The 22,070-nt window shown below is 42.4% G+C and overlaps 1 protein-coding gene across 1 annotated transcript in view; it reads left to right on the forward strand.

The window, feature by feature from the left end:
• The window catches only part of LOC129868196 (follistatin-related protein 4-like), a 234,638-nt gene that overhangs the window by 25,030 nt on the left and 187,538 nt on the right, over positions 1 to 22,070 (forward strand). Inside the window, exon 3 of the mRNA XM_055941940.1 lies at positions 279 to 312. Coding sequence (XP_055797915.1) covers positions 279 to 312 — 34 coding nt within the window. The remainder of the gene's footprint in view (positions 1 to 278; positions 313 to 22,070) is intronic.

Genomic DNA, 22,070 nt, shown 5'->3' on the forward strand with positions numbered 1-22,070 from the left:
ATGGTGCTTCTTGCTTCTTGAGCTATATACACCATCCTGACAGATATCCAGGCAAACAGAGATGACACCTGCCATCTTGCAGTCTTGCCAAATTAAATTTTCCAAAAAGGATGAATGAATATACTCTGGAAACAGTGTGAAACCTTTCTCACTTCTACTGATCTCTTCTCAGAGAGGAAAACACACATTACATGTGGCCCAATATTGTGATAAGAAGAACAGACAGCTTTGGTCTGAGACTTAATAGTAACACTTTGTGTTGTGTTCTCTCTTTGCAGAAGAGCGGACATGCTGACGGGGTGGCCGATCCATGTAAGTAGCCTTACTGTAATCAATCAAACTGCACCACTTAAATACAGTATGTTATGCAATGACAAAAACCTTTCATATTGGCATGGGTTATGTGAACAGCATTCATAGTACATTCTATAGAAGCCGTCTTTGGTATAAGTACTCAGAAAAACCTGTCTCTTTTCAAGGTTTTACACACAGTATCAAACCTGCTTATACACTGTTGGTACACTGTGCAGTAACTTCCGCATGTTCTGTTGTGTTCAATATGGTTTTTTAAAAGAATATGATGTCTTCCTGTTTTGTGAGCTATCATTATTGCCGTTGCCTGTTTTTGGTATGTGTGCGTGCGAATGTTTGTGAGTGTGCGTGCACACGTGCATGTGTACAAGTATTCTATTCTTATGAGATTCAATGTGTTGTATCAACTGATGGCGAGGCACTACTGCACCCTACTGTAATCACATCTGTGCTGAGACGTGTTCGGTGCTACAGGCCTCTGCGTCTGCGGGGATGTTGTGGAAGTTCTGTTACTGACTGGGATATTCCAGGAAGATGCAGTGCCAGGTCTCAGGAATGTCATGCTCTTAATATTTTCAATTTAAGGATCTCTATTCCATACTGCTTTATGTAGTGCAGCCAATCTCACTGTGCATTGGAATGTAATATTCAAACTGTGGTTTCCCGTACAGTATTTGTTGTTGATTTATTGGTTATTGCCCTCACAGCTCCTCTTTTGTGCATTCGAGCATGCGGGCTGGGTTCTTGACCTTAGAGTGTTAGAGCAAAGGGCAATTGGCCGGAGGTAAGGAGACAACACATCCTGAGTAACAACATTCTTCCTTGCCATTTAAGAACAAAGCAAGTGTGTTAGAATTTGTTGGAATTATTCACATGGTGTGGTGATCCATCCGTCTCCTGGGACTAATTATTCACTGTCTGTTTGTATGCTAAACTTCCCCAAAACAAGCAAGGGCTCTTTCTTGTCCTTATTCCTCATTCTCCTTGGAAGGGAATGACTGCAGATATATCTCTCCTTCTCTCTCTCTCTCCTTCTCCCACTCGCTCTCTCTTACTCTCTCTCTCTGCATCTGTCTCTCTGTGTCTGTCTGTCTTACCCTTTGGCTAACTGCTGCCTCGGTCTCTCCTCCCTCTTCTCGTTCTCACTCTCTCTGCGTTGTTTTTATTGTCGTGTCTGTGATCCTCACTTGGAGACGACGACATTAATCAAATTGCCCTAGTTTTTCTTGAGAGACGCCAACGTTACCTGTGAAAATTGCAGCGGTGCAAACATGGCACGGCGGTCTTGAGCCAGCTCAGACAGAAGTCATAAATAAATTACATTTTACCGGCTAGCAGCACACAACAAGCAGGTCATTTTGTAAAAAGAACAGAAACAGAATGTTTAGGTAATATGCAGAATTTAATATTGTCAATTTTGCTTAGGAATTTGTGGTGATTAATTTAGCCTTGAGTGCCTAATTTATGAATTAAACAATGGGAAGTCAAACCAAGTTAAGCGGCCCTGTGGTTCATTTAGACAGTAATTGGGTGGGAATTAGGTAGGGCAATCCAGACCGAGTGACTCTAACAAACTGTAAAAGACTGGAGAGGAGAGGAGAGGAGAGGAGAGGAGAGGAGAGGAGAGGAGAGGAGAGGAGAGGAGAATAGGCGAAGAGGCTATCCTCACAGATACCAAGGTGGGAGAGCTTCATCATTAAACCACAGATCCAGATAACCCATCACCATTTAAATTCCACAGATCTTATTTCTTCAAAGCCTTTACAAATAAAAATAATTTGAAAGGAATGCGAAGAGTGTTATTGCTCCAAAAAGTCTTGTTTCGTCTCTTAATTTGCAGCTCCCGTTTTTCTACCCAGTATAGGAGTTCTCAGTGAGCATTGGAAATACATCAGGGGTGGGGCGCGCCATTGCATGCAAATAACATTCGTTTTCTCTGTGGCCTTCAATTAAACTCTGAGATTTAAGAGCGCTCCAGACATACGGACACTCAGGTTCTACCTCAAAGAGTCATCTCTAATAATTAAAACTGTTGCTAAGGATCATTTCACTACTGACAGTTTTAAGTCACTAACAGATAGCCATGTCATAAATCTCAAAGAAATATGATTTCATTATGTCGAAGAACAATAAAGATTACTTAGCGTGGAGTTCATAAAATACAGGGCAGAAATCACTCAGCCATCAGAAACTTAATCAAAATTGTTAAATATAATAGCCTTTTGTAAAATGCCTCCACCTTATAGACTTGGTAATACAATTATAAGTCCTTCAAATGGCTGCAGAAGTACTGCTGCTACACCGAGTTGTGATTTGCCCCATAAATTTCCTGATTTCTGAGTCCCTCCTCAGTCCATTCTGATCAAGCCCAGGAATTACGACCAAACCCCAGCATCCCTATAATCAAATCAAGGAGTAGGTACAGTACCCCTTCCGTACTTTGATTTGAATTGTGCCAAAAGCGTAAGCTCTGTACTTAGCGTGCCCTGAGATCCAGCTGAAGGGCTTAAGGAGGGCATATCATACTCTCTGGGGATTTGGAGAGCCTTGCAGTGTCACACTGAATAACACTTTACTCTGACTGGGGAGAACTGGGTAGAACGTTGCAGTGTTACTTTGAGCTGGTGATATTAACACCAAACATGCTAAGATTGCATAGAGGAAAGGGGGAAAACAACACAAAGAGAGAGATGTTCTTTTAACCCATAAGAGTCTAAGCTCTGTCTAAGCCGGGGGTCATACCAAGGATCCTTTTGCTATTTGACCCCTTGAAGTAAAAAAGATCAGGAAACATATTTATATATACACTGCTCAAAAAAATAAAGGGAACACTTAAACAACACAATGTAACTCCAAGTCAATCACACTTCTGTGAAATCAAACTGTCCACTTAGGAAGCAACACTGATTGACAATAAATTTCACATGCTGTTGTGCAAATGGAATAGACAAAAAGTGGAAATTATAGGCAATTAGCAAGACACCCCCCAAAACAGGAGTGATTCTGCAGGTGGTGACCACAGACCACTTCTCAGTTCTTATGCTTCCTGGCTGATGTTTTGGTCACTTTTGAATGCAGGCGGTGCTCTCACTCTAGTGGTAGCATGAGACGGAGTCTACAACCCACACAAGTGGCTCAGGTAGTGCAGTTCATCCAGGATGGCACATCAATGCAAACTGTGGCAAAAAGGTTTGCTGTGTCTGTCAGCGTAGTTTCCAGAGCATGGAGGCCCTACCAGGAGACAGGCCAGTACATAAGGAGACGTGGAGGAGGCCGTAGGAGGGCAACAACCCAGCAGCAGGACCGGTACCTCCGCCTTAGTGCAAGGAGGTGCACTGCCAGAGCCCTGCAAAATGACCTCCAGCAGGCCACAAATGTGCGCTGACAGACACAGCAAACCTTTTTGCCACAGTTCGCATTGATGTGCCATCCTGGATGAACTGCACTACCTGAGCCACTTGTGTGGGTTGTAGACTCCGTCTCATGGTACCATTAGAGTGAGAGCACCGCCAGCATTCAAAAGTGACCAAAACATCAGCCAGGAAGCATAGGAACTGAGAAGTGGTCTGTGGTCACCACCTGCAGAATCACTCCTGTTTTGGGGGGTGTCTTGCTAATTGCCTATAATTTCCACCTTTTGTCTATTCCATTTGCACAACAGCATGTGAAATTTATTGTCAATCAGTGTTGCTTCCTAAGTGGACAGTTTGATTTCACAGAAGTGTGATTGACTTGGAGTTACATTGTGTTGTTTAAGTGTTCCCTTTATTTTTTTGAGCAGTGTATATGTTTTTTTACATGTATTTAACCCCATGTTTTTGGCACTAAACAGTCTCCATGTGAGGCCTGTGGGCATCCAGGAGCCTAAACAACAAAACAACCAACACAGTTGCGTCATAATAATTTGTAGGCCAAAGCGTTCGGACGCTTCAGGCGATTTTGTGGTTCCCAGCACATTCGGGTGTGGAAGAGAATGAAATTTTAGGCTGGTTAGCTAAAAGTTGGCCTCCCGGGTGGCGCAGTGGTCTAGGGTCCAGAGTCTCTGGGTTCGCGCCCAGGCTGGGCTGGGTTCGCGCCCAGGCTCTGTCTCAACCGGGAGGTCCGTGGGGCAACGCACAATTGGCATAGCGTTGTCCGGGTTAGGGAGGGTTTGGCCGGTAGGGATATCCTTGTCTCAGTATGTAAAATGTAATGAAATGTAAAAAATGTAATAAAATGTATGCACTCTACTGTAAGTCGCTCTGGATAAGAGCATCTGCTAAATGACTAAAATGTAAATGTAAATGTAAAAGAGCTTTGAAACAAGATGTAATTTATATTAATGTTCCACTGCGTAGAGGTGAGGCCAAATGTAAGATTAGAGCCATTTTGATCATGTGTGGCAGAAGAGATGGGACTCTGAGCGCAAGGGCCGTCATTTATATGCCCTCCAAAGAAAGGTTGGTGGACCAAGATTAAAGGGACAGATTAGGAAGGAAGAGGTGGTGTTTGCTTGATTGCGCTTAGGACATTGTACATTGGACTCGTCATTACATCTGGTTGGCAGCATGTGAATGGTTTGTGTCTGGAGTGTGTGGTTGATGAAATGGTGGAGCATTTGTTGTTATATTGTTGTAACTATGTTGAAGAAAGGGTAAGATTGAAGTGTAGAGTCATTGAGGTTGGATGGGGTTGGGGGTTTGGAAGGGATTTTGGAGATGGGGGAGGGTCTATTAGAAGTTAGTAGGGCTCTTTTTTATTTTAGGTAGGAGGATTTAGAAATGTTGTAAACTGTGATTGACAACACACTCCAGCACAGTAGGTGGCGGCATGCACCTTTAACGTTGGTTTGCGGACCGCCATTACATCATGGAAGAACTTTATATTATGCTAATTAGATTTCCGCAGGAGTACGGACATCGACTCTAGGCGGCTTTTAAGGGGGGTAAAAACTACTCTGCAATTTGGCTTTTATCTTTAAGCAGCTTGTGTTGACAGTGAATTTCAATGCTATTCTACTTAACAAGGCTTAAAGGAGCTAACACTGACGTTATTTACATACGTCAAAAGAAGATAAGATGACAATATGTCATTCAACAGGTTTATAGGTTTGCTAGATATTTCATTATACCTTTTGAAATCATAAAAAGACCAGCATCATCATGCAATCTCCATGTTGATTGGTTAATTATCTCTCTATATTGTTAATGTGATGATAGAAATATATAGGTAATTTTATTAACATGGTCAATATCAACATAATAGCCTGTATGACTTGAGACATCTGTGAGGTTTTCATAGACGACACTGGGCGAGTATGCTTTAAATGCCAGGATGTCAGACTTATTTCAACTTTTCATTTAGTAGAATTCGTTGCACACTATTGAGAAAGAGAAACGTCTTTCCACTTTGTGTTTGATCAGCTAATAATTATAGTAGATAAAGGGATGGGCTGGAGCAAAATGAACAAATGGCGGGAAACAACGCAAATAGATGTCGCATTCTCCATATGGATGAGCCTAGTAAATTGATTTGCTGCTTACTGCATGCATTTATACTAAACAGTACATAATAAATTGTATGCAGTATGATTAGTACACAGTATGTAATTTTAGTAAGTAGTAGGCAAGAGAGATTTCAGACACAGCCATGTTAGATATGCATTGACTAACACTGCCTCGTCTCCTGGGTGACATGAACACAGGGTTTTCAGTCTGAACGGTGGCATTACCCCGCAGAGACACTTTTTTTAACCTTTATCTTGAACTGTATTGCCTGGCATCGACGCACACCCTACTTTATGAGGTGGCAAAATAAACGATTGCCTTGAATTCCTATGATGTGCTCCTATTCTCCCTGCTTCTCTGCCTGACGGAGTTCTGACAATAAGTTATTGAGATGGGATCTCATTCGGGCAGCAAGGTCCTCAGAAGCACTTTGTCACTCTGCAAAGGACAAAGTATATTTGCATACCTCAGGGGAAGTGGAAATATTAATAAGATGCTGTCAAGTTGGGTTATATGACCCAGTAAACACATTCTCTGCACAATGCCTGCATATTCTTTTGGTATCAGAGACACAATGCTATTGAAACAGTAAAAAGGAGTTTTTCTTTGCTGAATGTGTTCATTCACGTTTTGACTGAGACTGATGCTGCTTTTGATCTTATTTACAAGTTGTGTTTCCCAGGGAATATATCTCAAAATGTCCTTCTGAGGAAGTTGTTGCATAGTTTAGCTAGAGAGATTGCTGCATCTATTTTTTGGGCTGCAAGCCCGAAGCCGGGCACAATATGACAACAGCCACTTCAAGTGCAGGGCGCGAAATTCAAAAGATATTTTTTAGAAATATTTAACTTTCACACATTAACAAGTCCAATACAGCAAATGAAAGATAAACATCTTGTGAATCCAGCCAACATGTCCGATTTTAAAATGTTTTACAGCGAAAACACCACGTATATTTATGTTAGCTCACCACCAAATACAAAAAAGGACAGACATTTTTCACAGCACAGGTAGCATGCACAAAACCAACCTAACTAACCAAGAACCAACCAAACTAACCAAGAAACAACTTCATCAGATGACAGTCTTATAACATGTTATACAATAAATCTATGTTTTGTTCGAAAAATGTGCATATTTGAGGTATAAATCAGTTTTACATTGCAGCTACCATCACAGCTACCGTCACAAATAGCACCGAAGCAGCCAGAGTAATTCCAAGACACCAACGTGAAATACCTAAATACTCATCATAAAACATTTCTGAAAAATACATGGTGTACAGCAAATGAAAGACAAGCATCTTGTGATTCCAGCCAATATTTCCGATTTCTTAAGTGTTTTACAGCGAAAACACAATATAGCATTATATTAGCTTACCACAATAGTCAGAAACACAAGCCATTTACCAGCAGCAAAAGTTAGCGATCGTAACAAACCAGCAAAAGATATATAATTTTTGACTAACCTTGATAAGCTTCATCAGATGACAGTCCTATAACATCAGGTTATACATACACTTATGTTTTGTTCAAAAATGTGCATATTTAGAGCTGAAATCAGTGTTATACATTGTGCTAACGTAGCATCTTTTTCCCAGAATGTGCGGATATTTTTATGACACTCAACTATTCTGACCAAATAACTATTCATAAACGTTACTAAAAAATACATGTTGTATAGGAAATGATAGATACACTAGTTCTTAATGCAATCGCCGTGTTAGAATTCTAAAAATAACTTCATTACGACATCCAGCTTAGTTATAGCGAGAGAGTGCCCAAAATCTGGGCGCAAACTACTAGTACACATGTTCGACAGATATATGAAATAGCATCATAAAATGGGTCCTACTTTTGATGATCTTCCATCAGAATGTTGTACAAGGGGTCCTTTGTCAGGAACAATCGTTGTTTGGTTTTAGAATGTCCTCTTCTCCAGTCAATTAGCACGGAAAGTTAGCAAAGTGGCGCGAAGCTCTCCTTCGTGAACAAACGCAGACAAAGCAACACGCCTAACGTCCCGAAAAAATGTCAATAATCTAATAAAACTATATTGAAAAAACATACTTTACGATGATATTGTCACATTTATCAAATAAAATCAAAGCCGGAGATATTAGTCGTCTATAACGACAGCATTACAGAAGGCAATACCAGGTCCCTTCTCACGCGTTCCAGAAAACAGGAAATTGGGGTCACGTCATGCCAAGAGCTTTTATTCGACCTCAGATCATGTTATACACTCCATTTCTTCTCTCACTGCCTGTTGACATCTAGTGGAAGGCGTATGAAGTGCATGTATACTAATACATATCAAGCACATTTATAGGCAGGCCCTAGAACAGAGCATCGATTTCAGATTTTCCACTTCCTGTCAGGAAGTTTGCTGCAAAATTAGTTCTGTTTTACTCACAGATATAATTCAAACGGTTTTAGAAACTAGAGAGTGTTTTCTATCCAATAGTAATAATAATATGCATATTGTACGAGCAAGAATTGAGTACGAGGCCGTTTGAAATGGGCACCTTTTATCCAGGCTACTCAATACTGCCCTTGCAGCCCAAAGAGGTTAAGTCAAACTCTAAACTCCTTATGTAACAAATATGGAAATGCCAGACCTTCAAGTACAGATGGAATCTTTGGCACCAGCTGTAGATTGCAGCTCTAGACAGAGCAGGCAGGTGTATGAAAGGTGTGACAAAGACTTTGCGTATGTTACACTTTGCAAAGTGTGTGCAGGATTTTCTTTTCTTTATATGTATTACACTTTGCAAAGACAAAGGGAGTGACTTTGCCTAGCACTCACACTCCACACGGAGTAGGTCATTTTGTTCACAGGGGACAGACAGACCAGCCTCAGGCTGATCGCTTAAGGCTTAGTGAGTGAGCATCACAAACTCAAAACCACTGAATCGTGCTCATGCGAGGTGAAAATGAGTTAATAATATGGTATTTGTGTTTCTTACATAATTTTTCTAAATATGGCAAGCAATTACTAGTGTCCTAATTTTGGCAGTCTGGGAGGACACAGGCCTGCCAGAATTCACTCTTTGAAGGTGTGCTTTTAAAATTAATACACAATTTGTGCTTCTCTGAAGCTCTTTAGCTATATCCTATCCATTTGTGTTCAAGACAAGCCGTAGCATAAAAGCACCCTGGTGCATTTGACAGGCGGTCTGACAAACTATGCCTATATTCTACTGAGATTCGTCCTAGAATAACAACATAACATAACATAAAATAACACCATTGTTGTGTTGGATCCTTGCTATGGTACTTAATTTGTCTAGTCGAGAGCGGGGTTCTATCTGCAAAAAGATGATTCTGAGATAATTGTCTTTAACGTTTTCAGAACCCCCATTAGTTTGAATAGTGTCAGCAATTTTTTATTGTATTCCTTTGAACTTAACAGGAATTGGGTTATTTAGAGTACTACATAGGAAGAGAACATTGAACAGAATAAGCCTATGACAATAACAACATTTTTACAAAAATGTAGATAGAGCCTTACCCAAGCTCTGTAGTGTCCATACATTTACTGTTTGCAGAGCCTTTGGCCGATAAGACTCCTGGTATGGAAGACAGATGTAGGATCTGAATTTGATCACCCTGTTGCAGGTGTACTTTCCTGCAATGCAGCAAATGTAAAACTTGTAACGTGTATTTCAGGTTTTAAAAGTCTTCTGAAGTTTGTAATTTCCACTTGGAAATGTCAGACTTAATTACGAAAAAAATGATCAACTCCTACAAAAATGTCCATTAATTATAACCCACATAATAATTCACGTTTCCTGTTGCTGCAGGATTACTTTCCTGCTGTATAAAACTGGCTCAAATTAAGATCCTACACCTGTAATAACAAGCTATAGCACCTATACCAGTAGGTGGGTGGCTCCTCTTGAATATATATGCGAGTGTCTTTGGAATTAAAACACTGAATTATTTATAACTCGACAAAGAAGCTGGCTTAGTTAGGTAGCAGGGAGAGAGAACACCCACAGCACTAGCAGCAACAATAACTAATGAAGAAGATTGTTTTGCTGGTTATGTCCCAAATAGCATCCTATTCCCTATATAATGCACTACTTTTGACCAAGGACCATATGGCTCTGATCAATAGTAGTGCCCTATATAGGGAATAGGGTGCCATTTGGGACACACACCTTGTTTGTTTTGAAAGCATGTGTGGGCTAACAGAGAGCATACAGTACAGAGATGATGAATTATGTGTTCTAGAAGAGAACTATTGAAGCATGCTGAGTGAATGTAAGGACATTCTCAGGTTCTCCCTTCATCAGCAGATGGTTTACCAGGAATCTTATTTCCGTCTACCAACAGTACAACACAGCAGCATTCAACAGAGTAGTACTGCTCTGCTTGTGGCCCATCAGTGCTTGTAACTCCGCAGTGTTTACTATAATAATAATGATACTAACTATAGTTTAGCCAGGGTCTCATGTTATATATTCACATTATTACACAGGTCCACAGGGTTGGGGAGTAAAGGATTACATGTAATGAAAAGACTAACTGTAATCTGTTACGTTCCCAGCAAAAACATTGTAATCAGATTACAGATACTATAGAAAAACTAGATGATTACTTCTAGGATTACTTTTAAATTCAGAAGGGATGTTTGCGAGAATTTTTTTTGACAACTTGATGTTGTTTTCTCAATGACATTCAAATCAGCAGTGAACAAAATTATGTATTTAAGTTTGTTCTGCCTGAGCAAGTCTGACCAGGGAGAGGCTATAGCGGACACGCCTGCTGCCCAAATTGATGACGTATATCACGCAGCTGAGAGCTGAGTAGAGACAAATGGATTAGATTCAGTCAGTCGTCCTGATGAACCCTTCCCAGATATCTAGATTATGCTGACTAGCTGGCAACAAAACAGCAGCATGGTGCTAATTAAAATTTGTAAATGAAAGTTATGTTTATTTCGATGGACGAGGGATCCGAGTCACAAAATCAAGTTTCAAGTTTTATTAGTCGTATGTACAGGATACGCATGGTATACATCGTCCAATGAAATGCTTACTTGCAGGTTCCTTCTCAAAAATGATACTACAGTAAGAAATAATAAAAGATAAGAATACAAACATAAAGTAAATGACAGAAGAATAGAATAAACATGTTAACATTTATTATAGTACAGGAAGACACAATTTATAGTCCAATATTTACACGTGTATTTGGGATGGGGGAAAGTGTATAACTTGAAGTATAATAAGAATCTGGTAGCAATAGTTGTGATGTGTGTGTAGCATGAATCTATATCTGTGCTTATGTGTGTGGGGGTGTGTGCATGAGTGAGTGCATGTGTGCTAAGGTGAGGAGAATCAGAGCAGGTTGTCAGTCCAGTTCAAGTACTGTATTCAGCAGCCTGGTGGCTTGTAGCTAGAAACTGTCTCTGAGCCTGTTAGTATCAGACCTCACGCTGCGATACCGTCTGCCAGATGGTAAGGGAGAGTACAGCTTGTGGCTGGTGTGTGTGGGGTCCTTGATGGTGGGCCTTGTGGTCGTGGATGGAGCAATTGCCGTACCAGGCCGTGATGCAACTGGCCAGGGCGCTCTCGATGGTGCAGCGGTAGTATTTGGAGAGGATGCTACTTGGCTTCCTCAGGCACAGTTTCGAGTAGATGTCCTGGATGGGTGGAAGCATGGTCCCAGGGATGTACTGGGTCATCTTCACCACCCACTGGAGGGCCTTGCGATCATGGACGGAGCAATTCCCGTACCAGGCCGTGATGCAACCGGTCAGAACGTTTGTATTTGTGTTTATTATAGATCCCCATTAGCTGCCACCAAAGCAGCAACTACTCTTCTTGGGGTCAAGCAAAATTAAGGCAGTTTATGCAATTTAAAAAACATTACAATACATTCACAGATTTCACAACACACTGTGCCCTCAGGCCCCTACTCCACCACTACCACATATCTACAGTACTAAATCCATGTGTATGTATAGTGTGCATGTTATCGTGTGTGTGTGTGTGTATGCACGTGTCTGTGCCTATGTTTGTGTTGCTTCACAGTCCCGCTGTACCATAAGGTGTTTTTTGAATCTGTTTTTTAAATCAAATTTTACTGCTTGCGTCAGTTACTTGATGTGGAATAGAGTTCCATGTAGTCATGGCTCTCTGTAGTACTGTGTGCCTCCCATAGTCTGTTCTGGACTTGGGGACTGTGAAGAGACCTTGTGGCATATGCATGGATGTCCGAGCTGTGTGCCAGTAGTTTAGACAGCTCGGTGCAATCATGTCAATACCTCTCATAAAGAAAAGTAGTGATGAAGTCAATCTCTCCTCCACTTTCAGCCAGGAGATTGACATACACATTATTAATATTAGCTCTCTGGGTACATCCAAGGTCCAGCCGTGCTGCCCTGTTCTGAGCCAATTGCAATTTTACTGAATCCTTTTTTGTGGCACCTGACCACACGACTGAACAGTAGTCAAGGTGTGACAAAACTAGGGCCTGTAGGACCTGCCTTGTTGAAAGTGTTGTTAAGGCAGAGTATCGCTTTATATGGCCTATTTGTGTAATTAGTAGGCTAACGCATTGTTGCTTAATTCCTTCCTCTCTTTCAACAGTTTAATTAAATACGTTTCGTTGTCTTCATCTTCATCTTTCTAATGACATCCTTGAATAATTTAGAATTAGATGCAGACGGCTTTCACTTTTTTCAAACTACCTGTGTTCTATCGGCTGCTGTATTTAACATTCAGCAAAAAAGAGCTTCCATCCCTCGTGAATAGTCTATTGGTGTAAGAAAGGCAAAAAATATATAATGTCCAGCTAGCTACTCTAGTCTAGCTTTTCCTGCATGGGACTCCAAGAGCTAAGTAGCATTTTTTACTGAGAGACACCAGCGGAGCACTTGTGCTTGAGGCTATAAGAGACAGAGCCTATAGGTTAGAAGCTTATTATGCATAACTCATCATTAACTAGCAAAATATACGGATAAAACTGCATTGAATTTATTACCTGAAAGAGGTAGGCTAAGACATCTATATATTGGGCTATATATTAACCTAGAACAGGATTATTTATTTTGGATGCAATTTGAATGGAGTTGATGGAGAGAGAAAGACTGCGAGAGAGTGCTTGTGCGTGCACTGATTTTAAAGCAACGCTATTCGAGTGATAGGCTGTTTAAAAACTCTGAAGTTATAATAATTTTTTACTAAAATCTTTACAGTAAAAAAATAAGGTGAACCCCAAAAGGCAGATGGAGATGGGTAAATTAGACATCCATTCGGTCTTTATATTACTGTAGCATAGACTTTGCTGCAGCAAATGAAGCCCTACCTGTCACAAGAAAAAAAGTTACCATGATGAGATGATCTACTGTATATGCATTGTGAACTGTGCTCCATACTGAGATGGGCTGTCTGTCCCCACCCTGAGCTTGATGATTCATCATGTAGAGGCTGTAGAGAAGCCAGATTTAGACATTGCATATAATTTAACAGTTCCATTTCACGCCGTATCCTTCATGTAAATAATTTATTATAATTTACCGGTTTCTCACAGTTATCTATCCCTGGAAAAGGGAGTGGTTTTGGGGGGTAAATACCAGTAAATCTCAGTAACTGGTTTCAACCCTGGGACCCTAGGACTGAGAATACACCCCTGGGGGGCACCAGTGTTAAGAGACTTCTACTTGCACACAATCCCGGATCCGGGAGCACCCCCATCAGTAAAAAAGCTGACTAGCATAGCCTAGCATAGCGTCACAAGTAAATACTAGCATCTAAATATCATTAAATCACAAGTCCAAGACATCAGGAGGAAAAATACACATCTTGTGAATCCAGCTATCATTTCTGATTTTTAAAATGTTTTACAGGGAAGACACAATATGTATTTCTATTAGCTAACCACGATAGCAAAAGACACAACTTTTTTTTCCCACCATTTTTTTCCTGGTTAGGTAGCTATCACAATTTCGACCAAATAAAGATATAAATAGTCACTAACCAAGAAACAACTTCATCAGATGACAGTCCGATAACATATTTATTGTATAGCATATGTTTTGTTAGAAAAATGTGCATATTTCAGGTATAAATCATAGTTTTACATTGCAGCCACCATCACAACTCTCACCAAAGCAACTAGAATAACTACAGAGACCAACGTGAATTACCTAAATACTCATCATAAAACATTTATGAAAAATACACAGCATACAGCAAATGAAAGACAAAGATCTTGTGAATCCAGCCAATATTTCAGACTTTTTAAGTGTTTTACAGCGAAAACAAAATATAGCATTGTATTAGCTTACTACAATAGCCAACCACACAACAGCATTGATTCAAGCCAACAATAGCGATAACGAATAAACCAGCAAAAGATATTAATTTTTTCACTAACCTTCTCAAACTTCTTCAGATGACAGTCCTATAACATCATATTACACAATACATATAGAGTTTGTTCGAAAATGTGCATATTTAGCGGCACAAATCGTGGTTATACAATGAGAATAGTAGCCAAGCTGCCAACAAAATGTCGGGAGAAATCTTGGGAGAGGCACCTACAACATTTTTGAGGTCTAGGTCTAGGGCACATTTTTCAACATTTTTCAACAGAACAACGAATTAACATCATAAATACTTCTTACTTTTTGATGAGCTCCCATCAGAATCTTGGGCAAGTTGTCCTTTGTCCAGAGGAATCGTTGCTCGGTTGTAGATTGTCGCCTTCAACTTTGGAATTAGCAGTAAACATTAGTCATGTGGCGAAGACGTGTCCAACTCACTATAACGCAGCACTAAGAAATATCCGAAAATCGCAATATACTGAATAAACTGATATAACTCGGTTTAAAATAACAACATTATGATGTCTTTAACACCTATATCGAATAAAATCAGAGCCGGATATATCTAAGGCCTATAACGGGAGCTTTCCAGAACCCAATCCTGAGGTCTGTCTTGCGTCATGGCGAATGTTGAAAAGAGTGGACCCCACGTTCCCAGACCATTTATATGGCCTCAGATCTGCCTAGCAAATCCTGGTTTACAAATTACAGGCCCTTATGCTGGCTAGCAAGGTGATATGTAATTCCTTTTGGAATCCAGACAGAGTTAGGATAGCCAATAGTTGGAATCTTCATTCACCCGCAAAATGCATTTAGAATGACTACCAGGGTTAGGAACTCTGGTAAAGTACAATACCTAAACCATTTAAAAAACATACATCTAACTATCTGATTGGATTAGTTAAGAAAAATGTATGTTATTTATCTTTGTGTAGCATAAGATGTACATGTTGGCGCATTGCTGCGGGGACTTGCTTCCATTCAGCCACAAGAGCATTAGTGAAGCCGGCCACTGATGCTGGGCGATTAGGCCTGGCTCGCAGTCGGCGTTCCAATCCATCCCAAAGGTGTTTGATGGGGTTGAGGTCTGTGCTCTGTGCAGTCAAATTCTTCCACACTGATCTCGACAAACCATTTCTGTATGGACCAAGGGGGCATTGTCATGCTGAAACAGGAAAGGGCCATCCCCAAACTGTCATTGTATGCTGTAGCGTTAAGATTTCCCTTCACTGGAACTAAGGGCCAGAACCATGAAAAACAGCCCCAGACCATTATTCCTCCTCCACCAAACTTGACAGTTGGCACTATACATTCAGGCAGGTAGCGTTCTCCTGGCATCAGCCAAACCCAGATTTGTCCATCGGACTGCGAGATGGTGAAGCTTGATTCATCACTCCAGAGAACTCGTTTCCGCTGCTCCAGAGCCTAATGGTGACGAGCTTTACACCACTCCAGCCGACGCTTGGCATGTCGCATAGTGATCTTAGTGACTAGTCATAGTGACTGCTCGGCCATGGAAACCCGTTTCATGAAGCTCCCGACGAACAGTTATTGTGCTGATGTTGCTTCCAGAGGCAGTTTGGAACTTGGTAGGGAGTTTTGTAACCGAGGATAGACTATTTTTACGCCCTTCAGCACTCTGGGGTCCCGTTCTCTAAGCTTGTGGCCTGCTCCTAGACGTTTTCACTTCACAATAACAGCACTTACAGTTGACTGGGGCAACTCTAGCAGGGCAGCAATTTGACTTGTTGGAAAGTCACTGAGCTCTTCAGTAAGGCCATTCTACTGCCAATGTTTGTCTATGGATATTTCATGGATGTGTGCTCGATTTTATACACCTGTCAGAAACGGGTATGGCTGAAATAGCCGAATCCAATAATTTGAAGGGGTGTCCACATACACTGTATATACAAAAGTATGAATAGTATTCAGCTATGCATATAAAAAAGAGAATGTTCCCTTGACCCTCTCTCTGCTGGGATAGGGAAAGAAAAAGAAAAACCTGAAGATAATGAGACCTCCCCCAACTCCTTCCATCCAAGGCTTGTACCATCCCCTATCCCTCCCTCCCTACCTGTCTGCCTCCCACCCACCCACCCACCCCTCCCTCCCTCCCTTTCTCCTTACCAGGCTTGTACCACCCCCTATCCCTCCCTCCCTACCTACCTGTCTGCCTCCCACCCACCCACCCACCCACCCCTCCCTCCCTCCCTCCCTCCCTCCCTCCCTCCCTTTCTCCTTACCAGGCTTGTACCACCCCCTATCCCTCCCTCCCTACCTGTCTGTCTCCCACCCACCCCTCCCTCCCTTTCTCCTTACCAGGCTTGTACCACCCCCTATCACTCGCTCCCTACCTGTCTGCCATCCACCCACCCACTCCTCCCTCCCTCCCTTTCTCCTTACCAGGGTTGTACCACCCCTATCCCTCCCTCCCTACCTGTCTGTGTCCCACCCACCCACCCCTCCCTCCCTCCCTTTCTCCTTACCAGGGTTGTACCACCCCCTATCCCTCCCTCCCTACCTGTCTGCCTCCCACCCACCCACCCACCCACCCCTCCCTCCCTCCCTCCCTCCCTCCCTCCCTCCCTCCCTCCCTCCCTCCCTCCCTCCCTTTCTCCTTACCAGGCTTGTACCACCCCCTATCCCTCCCTCCCTACCTGTCTGTCTCCCACCCACCCCTCCCTCCCTTTCTCCTTACCAGGGTTGTACCACCCCCTATCCCTCACTCGCTACCTGTCTGCCTACCACCCACCCACCCACCCCTCCCTCCCTCCCTCCCTCCCTCCCTCCCTCCCTCCCTCCCTCCCTTTCTCCTTACCAGGCTTGTACCACCCCCTATCACTCGCTCCCTACCTGTCTGCCATCCACCCACCCACTCCTCCCTCCCTCCCTTTCTCCTTACCAGGGTTGTACCACCCCTATCCCTCCCTCCCTACCTGTCTGTGTCCCACCCACCCACCCCTCCCTCCCTCCCTTTCTCCTTACCAGGGTTGTACCACCCCCTATCCCTCCCTCCCTCCCTACCTGTCTGCCTCCCACCCACCCACCCACCCACCCCTCCCTCCCTCCCTCCCACCCTCCCTCACTCCCTCCCTCTCTCCTTCCTTCCCTCCCTCCCTCCCTCCCTTTCTCCTTACCAGGGTTGTACCACCCCCTATCCCTCCCTCCCTACCTGCCTGCCTCCCACCCACCCTTCCCTCCCTCCCTTTCTCCTTACCAGGGTTGTACCACCAACCCCACCCCAGAGCTGTCCCCCCCACTCTCCCTCCATCCCAAGAAGGTGCACCTTCCCCATCTCCCTCCTGGATGTAACTACCATTGCTCATCTAGTGACTTCTTGGCAAACCTGAACCAGGTGTTATAAAATATATATTTTAAACATTATTACAGTTGAAGTTGGAAGTTTACATACACTTAGGTTGGAGTCATTAAAACTTGTTTTTCAACCACTCCACAAATTTCTTGTTAACAAACTATAGTTTTGGCAAGTCCGTAAGGACATCTATTTTGTCCATGACACAAGTAATTTTTCCAATAATTGTTTACAGACAGATTATTTCACTGTATCACAATTCCAGTGGGTCAGAAGTTGACTGTACCTTTAAACAGCTTGGAAAATTCCAGAAATTGATGTCATGGCTTTAGACGATTATGATAGGCTAATTGACATAATTTAAGTCAATTGGAGGTGTACCTGTGGATGTATTTCAAGGCCTACCTTCAAACCCAGTGCCTCTTTGCTTGACATCATGGGAAAATCAAAAGAAATCAGCCAAGACCTCAGAAAAAAATTGTAGACCTCCACAAGTCTGGTTCATCCTTGGGAGCAATTTCCAAATGCCTGAAGGTACCACGTTCATCTGTACAAAATATTGTACGCAAGTATAAACACTATGGGACAATGCAGCCGTCATACCGCTCACGAAGGAGACATGTTCTCTCTCCTAGAGATGAACGTACTTTGGTGCGAAAAGTGTAAATCAATCCCAGAACAACAGTAAAGGACCTTGTGAAGATGCTGGAGGAAACACGTACAAAAGTATCTATATCCACAGTAAAACGAGTCCTATATCGACATAACCTGGAACGGCCACTCAGCAAGGAAGAAGCCACTGCTCTAAAACCGCCATAAAAAAGCCAGACTACGGTTTTCAACTGCACATGGGGACAAAGAGCATACTTTTTGGAGAAATATCCTCTGGTCTGATGAAACAAAAATAGAACTGTTTGGCCATAATGACCATCGTTATGTTTGGAGGAAAAAGGAGGATGCTTGAAAGCAGAAGAACACCATCCCAACCATGAAGCATGGGCGTGGCATCATCATGTTGTGGGGGTGCTTTGCTGCAGGAGGGACTGGTGCACTTCACACAAAATAGATGGCATCATGAGGAAGGAAGAATTATGTGGATATATTGAAGCAACATCTCAAGACATCAGTCAGGAAGTTAAAGCTTGGTCGCAAATGGGTCTTCCAAATGGACAATGACCCCAAGCATACTTCCAAAGTTGTGGCAAAATGGCTTAAGGACAACAAAATCAAGGTATTGGAGTGGCCATCACAAAGCCCTGACCTCAATCCTATAGAAAATGTGTGGGCAGAACTGAAAAAGCGTGTGCGAGCAGGGATGCCTACAAACCCGACTCAGTTGTACCAGCTATGTCAGGAGGAATGGGCCAAAATTCACCCAACTTATTGTGGGAAGCTTGTGGAAGGCTACCTGACACATTTGACTCAAGTTAAACAATTTAAAGGCAATGCTACCAAATACTAATTGAGTGTATGTAAACTTCTGACCCGCTGGGAATGTGATGAAAGAAATAAAACCTGAAATAAATCACACCCTCCTATTATTCTAACATTTCACATTCTTAAAATGAAGTGGTGATCCTAACTGATCTAAAACAGGGAATTTTTACTTGGATTAAATGTCAGGAATTGTGAAAAACTGAGTTTAAATGTATTTGGCTAAGGTGTATGTAAACTTCAGACTTCAACTGTATATATATAAATAATAAACAGACACATATATAAACTCAGCAAAAAAAGAAATGTCCTCTCACATTCAACTGCGTTTATTTTCAGCAAACTTAACATGTGTAAATATTTGTATGAACATACAAGGTTCAACAACTGAGACAAACTGAACAAGTTCCACAGACATGTGACTAACAGAAATTGAAAAATGTGTCCCTGAACAAAGGGGGGTGGTCAAAAGTAAGTCAATGCAGCTGGTGGCCACCCCAGATACTAAGTACTGCAGTGCATCTCCTCATGGACTGCACCAGATTTGCCAGTTCTTGCTGTGAGATGTTACCCCACTCTTCCACCAAGGCACCTGCAAGTTCCCGGACATTTATGGGGGGGAATGGCCCTAGACCTCACCCACCGATCCAACAGGTCCCAGAAGTGCTCAATGGGATTGAGATCCGGGCTCTTTGCTGGTCATGGCAGAACACTGACATTCCTGTCTTGCAGGAAATCACACACAGAACGAGCAGTATGGCTGGTGGCATTGCCATGCTGGAGGGTCATGTCAGGATGAGCCTGCAGGAAGGGTACCACATACTGGAGGAGGATACCTTCCCTGTAACGCACAGCGTTGAGATTGCCTGCAATGACAACAAGCTTAGTAAAGATAATGCTGTGACACACCGCCCCAAACCATGACGGACCCTCCACCTCCAAGTCGATCCCGCTCCAGAGGACAGGCCTTGGTGTAACACTCATTCCTTCGATGATAAACGCGAATCCGACCATCACCCCTGGTGAGACAAACCGCGACTCGTCAGTGAAGAGCACTTTTTGCCAGTCCTGTCTGGTCCAGCAACGGTGGGTTTGTGCCCATAGGCAACATTGTTGCCGGTCCTGCGTTACAACAGCCCTCAGACCAGCCTCTCTCAGCCTATTGCGGACAGTCTGAGCACTGATGGAGAGATTGTGCGTTCCTGGTGTAACTCGGGCAGTTGTCGTTGCCATCCTGTACCTGTCCCACAGGTGTGATGTTCAGATGTACTGATCCAGTGCAGGTGTTGTTACACGTGGTCTGCCACTGCGAGTACGATCAGCTGTCCGTTCTGTCTCCCTGCAGCACTGTCTTTGGCGTCTCACAGTACGGACATTGCAATTTATTGCCGTGGCCACATCTGCAGTCCTCATGCCTCCTTGCAGCATGCCTAAGGCACGTTCACGCAGATGAGCAGGGGCATCTTTCTTTTGGTGTTTTTCAGAGTCAGTAGAAAGGCCTTTTTAGTGTCCTAAGTTTTCATAACTATGACCTTTATTGCCTACCATCTGTAACCTGTTAGTGTCTTAACGGCCGTTCCACAGGTGCATGCTCAATAATTGTTTATGGTTCATTGAACAAGCATGGGAAACAGAGTGTTAACCCTTTACATTTAAGATATTTTGCTTTTTACAAATTATCTTTGAAAGACAGGGTCCTGAAAAAGGGACAATTATTTTTTTGCTGAGTTTATATACAGTAGCAGTCCAAAAATGTGGACACACCTACTCATTCAAGGGTTCTTCTTTATTTTTTACTGTTTTCTACATTGTAGAATAATAGTGAAGACATCAAAACTATGAAAGAACACATATGGAATCATATAGTAAACCCCCCCCCCCAAAAAAGTGTTAAACAAAAATATATTTTATATCTGAGATTCTTATAAGTAGCCACCCTTTGCCTTCATGACAGCTTTTCACACTCTTGGCATTCTCTCAACCAGCTTCACATGGAATGCTTTTCCAGTCTTGAAGGAGTTCCCACATATGCTGAGCACTTGTTGGCTGCTTTTTCCTTTTGCATTTTTTTGGACACTCCATGATTCCATATGTGTTATTTCCTAGTTTTGATGTTTTCACAATTTTTGTACAATGTAGAAAATAGTAAAATGAAAGAAAAACCCTTGAATAAGTAGGTGTGCCCAAACTTTTGACTGGTACTGTATGTATGTAATGTATGTCATTATACAGTATATATATATATATATATATACTGTATAATGACCTATGTCATTAAAACATCCTTAAGAGTCTTGCGTCAACACACGTGCTCCAATCTAAGTATCATAATAAAAAATCCCCATCAAAATCTGTCAGTTTAAGCTAGAGATAGAGTATATGTTCTTTGCATGGTCTGGGACTCAATCCACCGCATCCGCCTATGTTGGCCTTCCGCATCTGCAGTTGAATGTGCTGATATACAACGGTGTTTTTCTGACCATGAAACATGCCGAAATTTGGTTTTCTCACGAAAACGTCTGTAGTGCTGGAACAGTGTGGCCTACAATTTATTATGACCTCGTTATGGAAAGATGAGATTCTCACAAACAAATAAAATTGTATTTGTCACATGCAGAATACAACAGGTGTAGACCTTACAGTGAAATGCTTACTTACAAGCCCTTGACCAAAAATGCAGTCAAGAAAAATATCCCAAAAAAGAAATAAAAGTAACAAATAATTAAAGAGGAGCAGTAAAATAACAATAGCGAGGCTATGTACAGGGGATACCGATTCAAAGTCAATGTGCGGTGGCACCGGTTAGTAGAGGTAATTGAGGTAATATGTACATGTAGGAAGAGTTATTAAAGCGACTATGCATAGACAACAGAGAGTTGCAGCAGCATAAAAGAGGGGCAGGGGGGCAATGCAAATAGTCTGGGGAGCCGTTTGATTAGATGTTCAGGAGTCTTATGGCTTGGGGGTAGAAGCTGTTTAGAAGCCTCTTGGACCTAGACTTGGCACTCCGGTACCGCTTGCCGTGCGGTAGAAGAGAGAACTGTCTATGACTAGGGTGGCTGGAGCTTTTGACCATTTTTAGAGCCTTCCTCTGACACCGCCTGGTATAGAGGTCCTGGATGGCAGGAATCTTTTTCCCAGGGATGTACTGGGTCGTACACACTACCCTCTGTAGTGCCTTGCGG

Source organism: Salvelinus fontinalis, chromosome 13 (assembly GCF_029448725.1).
Source record: "Salvelinus fontinalis isolate EN_2023a chromosome 13, ASM2944872v1, whole genome shotgun sequence".
Lineage (NCBI taxonomy): Eukaryota > Metazoa > Chordata > Actinopteri > Salmoniformes > Salmonidae > Salvelinus > Salvelinus fontinalis.